The following is a 5,000-nucleotide window of genomic DNA, read 5'->3' on the forward strand; positions in this document are numbered from 1 at the left end:
AGGCGGGGCAGATCTTTGACCCTACAGCCAGACAGTGTAATTTTGGCATCAGAGATGGTGAGAGGGCTGTGCTTTGGAGTCAAGAACACACACACACACACACACACACACACGCACACACACACAACAAACAACGATCTTTTGTCAAGAGAAAGAAAGAAGGATATGAAAGAACAAGACAGCGGTAGTTTACTACGCCTTCCCATAAGTGAGGAGGAAAAACAAACTCGGAGTGGGTGTGTGTATTAAAAAATATATTTTTCTCTCATTATTATGACACACTGAAGCATACAGAAAGTCGAGTAGGCAAGCTGGCAGACACACACACACACACACACACACACACACACACACACACACACACACAACCACACACACTGAACGCGCACGTGCATTCACACAGACAGACAAATACACAAAAACATACACTCATACACACACATACACACGCAAAGACACACACACATACTCACACACACACACACTCACTCACACACACATACACACACACACACACACACACACACACACACTCACTCACTACCCGCCTCCCACACCCCGCCCTCACACACTCACTACCAGACCACCCTCCCCCCCCCCCCCCGCCTTCACAAACACACACACACACACACATACACACACACACACACACACACACACACACACACACACACACGCACGCATGCTCACGCGCATGTGCCTCCTCTTCCCACTAATACCCGACAAATGCTCCGAACACAGACCAGATGGTGTAGGCAGTATGAATGGACACTCTCACACTGTGACGTTCTGAACCCCCACCACCCACGCCACCACCCCACACCCCGCCCCCCTGTCACTGCAACCTACACTCACACCATGCTTGACTGGGCAGCTGCACACCGTCGACAGAAAAGAAAAGCAACAACAACAAAGAAACTAAACACACCACGTGGTATAAAACAAAGAACAAATACACGCCTCTGACACTGATTCATGTATTTGAAAACGGCAACGGTAATCTGCTCCCTCTCTCTCTCTCCCTCTCTCTGTGTCTCTGTAACGTCCTGAAAATCCTATTATGATGGTGGATAACAGTGACCTTAGATGGGAAACGGCTTCGTGATAATAACGACGCGATAACAGTTTGTTAAATGATAACATGGACACTCATAATGACGTCAGATTATGATAATGAGTCTGACAGTGACGACGTTGGCGAATTACTTTTGAAGTTTGTAAAGAGCTTGACGCCAAGATTTGACAAAGTTAGAGAAGGTTGACGCTGGGTAATAATGACGTTGGCTGATGATGACGTCAGACAGTGATGATGTCGGATAGCAACGACTTGAATTATGCTGACTTTTGAATGACGGCGCAGACGGAGGCCAGGGGAGACACACACACACACACACACACGCAACTTAAATCAATCATTTTCTGTATGTAACACACACACACGCACGCGCGCGCGCACGCACGCGCATACGCACGCGCGCACACACGCACGCATAAACACTTTCACTTACTCGCATGCGTACACAGTAATTTCTTCCCCCCCCCCTCCCTGCCCCCCCGTCCCCCTCGATTTTTTTTCCTATCCTCGTCTAATGTCACATTAAAAAGACGTTAATCTAAAGAACGAACACACACGCAAACAAACAAACACACACACACACACACACACACGCACACACACACACACACACGCACACACACACACACGCGGACACACACCACCTGATGCAATCCTGACTTGCACCGGATGCACAGCTTCCTCTGAATCATAGGGGCTACGACAGCTGCTTGTTTTTCTGTCATGAAAAACAACAACAACAAACAACAAAAAAAAACCCACTTACCAAAAAGAAAACAAAAAGAAAACGAAAAAAACAGAAAGCGTGGTAGGGAAGAGAGGAAAACAGCTGGCATAGGGAGGGCTGAGGGTTTGGAGAGGGGATGCGGGGGGAGGGGGGGAAGGGTGTTGGGGAGGGGATGGAAGGGGGTTTGGTGGGCTTTAGCTGAGTGTCATCCTCAGCGATGTTTCTAGGGGGGTTGGGGGGTGGGTACGGGGTGGGGGGCGGGGGGGGGGGGGGGAGTTTAAAAAGAAAAAAAAAAGAAGACGTGACCAGCATGACCAGTTTTAGGCGGTTGAGTCATCCCTGTCCATCACCCCCCCCCCCCCCCCCCCCCCGGGGTCATCCCCCCGGCACACAGACACACACACACACACACACACACACACACACACAACGCGCCCCATTCAGAGCAGTTTAGAATGCATTTGCATTTTCCCTTCTTCCTTCATCCATCCCTCAACCACCCCACCCCACCCCCCTTGTTTGTCACCTCCCTCTACCCCCATCACCACCACTCCCCCCCCCCCCCTTTCCCCCCTCTCTTCCATTTCAAATTTCGCGCATTAGTCATGCTTTTGGAATGTGTAAGAAATCCGTGTAAAGACGTTTTCTGTATATTTTCCGTTTAAAAAAAAAAAAAAAAAAAAATATATATATATATATATATATCTTTTTGGTGTTTCTTGCTACTTGTCTCTTCTGTATCTCCTTCTTCTCTTCTTCTTCGTCCGTGGACTGCGACTCCCACCTTCATTCGTATACACGAATTGACTTTTACGTGTATGACCGTATTTTACCCCGCCATGTTGGCAATCACGCTCCGTTTTGGGAGGGTTGAGGTGCATGCCGGCTATGTCCTTGTTCCCATAGCCTACCGAATGCTGACATGGATTTGATTTTCTGTATACACACGATGGGGCGGGGGGATTTTTTTTTTTTGGGGGGGGGGGTGTCAGGCACTAGCAGGTCTGCAGATCTGTTGACCCGGAAGGTCGGAAAAATCTCAGCCCTTTACCCACCAGGTTCCGTGACTGGGGTAAGAACCCAGTGGAGCCAGTTGCATTGCTTGTTTCTAACTTTTTGACAGTTACACGTGACCAAATGCCTACGTTGATCGAACTACGCCATTGGGTCAGTTCCATACTACACACAGTAGCGGGTTACGACCATACTAGGCTCTTCCGTCCGAGCAATGCAACTGGTTCCATTGGTCAGTTCCATACTGCACACAGGTAGTATCGGGTTACGACCATACTACGCTCTTCCGTCCGAGCAATGCAACTGGTTCCATTGGTCAGTTCCATACTACACACAGTTAGTAGCGGGTTACGACCATACTAGGCTCTTCCGTCCGAGCAATGCAACTGGTTCCATTGGTCAGTTCCATACTGCACACAGGTAGTACCGGGTTACGACCATACTAGGCTCTTCCGTCCGAGCAATGCAACTGGTTCCATTGGTCAGTTCCATACTGCACACAGGTAGTAGCGGGTTACGACCATACTAGGCTCTTCCGTCCGAGCAATGCAACTGGTTCCATTGGTCAGTTCCATACTGCACACAGTTTGTAGCGGGTTACGACCATACTAGGCTCTTCCGTCCGAGCAATGCAACTGGTTCCATTGGTCAGTTCCATACTGCACACAGGTAGTACCGGGTTACGACCATACTAGGCTCTTCCGTCCGAGCAATGCAACTGGTTCCATTGGTCAGTTCCATACTGCACACAGTTTGTAGCGGGTTACGACCATACTAGGCTCTTCCGTCCGAGCAATGCAACTGGTTCCATTGGTCAGTTCCATACTGCACACAGGTAGTACCGGGTTACGACCATACTAGGCTCTTCCGTCCGAGCAATGCAACTGCACGCCACTTGCTACCATCAGGTACCCTAACCGAGATTCCTGTCTGTCTGGTTGGCTGGCTTTCTCTCTCTCTCTCTCTCTCTTTGGCTTTCCTTCTTTCTCTTTCTCTCTTCCTTTCCTCCTTTCCCTCTCCTTTCTCATTATGCCTACGGAGCACCAACATCGCAGTCTGCAGAAACGTCATTTTGTTGTTAAATATATATTACATTTATTACACGGCATTCACGATTTGTTCACTACAGTTTCCAAACAGCAACCCTTGCTAAAACACGAGCACCAGGCGAAAGTAAGAGGCGGGGTGATTCACCCATTGATTCATCATTAACTCACTCAGTACGGCCAGTCCTATCTTCTCCTCTACACAGACCCCTCGGATGTCCAGTGGGTGTCTGAATGACCCAACCTTTAGCTTCCGTCGTCAGAATTGTGGTATTCTTTGTCAACATTCACGTCTTCAGTATAAGAGCCTTCCGCTTGCAATATTTTGATGGTGGTAACTGGGGTGAAACGCTGTTAACGTCGTCTCTTTCGCCGTTCGTATGGAGAGGGTTAACTGATTTTCGTTCCCCAAACCTCAAGGCGCATCGGGTTTATGCGTAGGTCAGCTTTTTATTTTTTAATTTTTTATTTTTATCGTGACGTAGAGTATGTGGATCAATCTGCATGCTTCGATACTTCCTTGAGACTGAATCTAAAGCTGCTGACTGACTAACGCTGAAGTATTTTTTTTTAATGCTGAAATACCGAGTTATTGATGCCTGAATGATGTTCTTTGTCCCTGAACTACTGACCAGTTGATTGACTGATTGATGAACTGACTGACTGACTGACTGGCTGGCTGGCTGGCTGGCTGGCTGACTGACTGGCTAACTGACTGACTAACTGACTGGCTGACTGACTGACTGACTGGCTGGCTGACTGACTGGCTGACGTTTTCACTGTTTCACCAACTGATTGGTATTTGAACCGTTTTCTCTGTATTTGACGAATTATAGACTAGTTTCACGGATAAAAAAACAACCAAACTGACTACCTGGATGCATAAATGCAACCGGTTGGATGGTTCTATAACCACCCCGCCCTATCCTACCTTACCCTATCATAACCCACCCCGCCCTACTCTATCATACTCCACCTCACCCTACCCTACCCTACCCAATCATACCCCACCCCACCCTACCTTACCCTATCATACTCCACCCCACTCTACCCTACCCAATCATACCCCACCTTACCCTATCATACCCTACCCTACCTTACCCTATCATACCCCCACCCTACCTTACCCTACCCTATC

At 48.5% G+C, this 5,000-nt stretch overlaps 1 protein-coding gene across 1 annotated transcript in view; it reads left to right on the forward strand.

The window, feature by feature from the left end:
- LOC143288755 (uncharacterized) overlaps positions 1 to 5,000 on the forward strand; it is a 42,713-nt gene that overhangs the window by 16,031 nt on the left and 21,682 nt on the right. Inside the window, exon 4 of the mRNA XM_076597382.1 lies at positions 1 to 57. This exon is cut by the window's left edge and continues 141 nt beyond it. Within this exon, the coding sequence (XP_076453497.1) occupies positions 1 to 57 (57 nt within the window). The remainder of the gene's footprint in view (positions 58 to 5,000) is intronic.

This window comes from Babylonia areolata, chromosome 13, assembly GCF_041734735.1.
Source record: "Babylonia areolata isolate BAREFJ2019XMU chromosome 13, ASM4173473v1, whole genome shotgun sequence".
Lineage (NCBI taxonomy): Eukaryota > Metazoa > Mollusca > Gastropoda > Neogastropoda > Buccinidae > Babylonia > Babylonia areolata.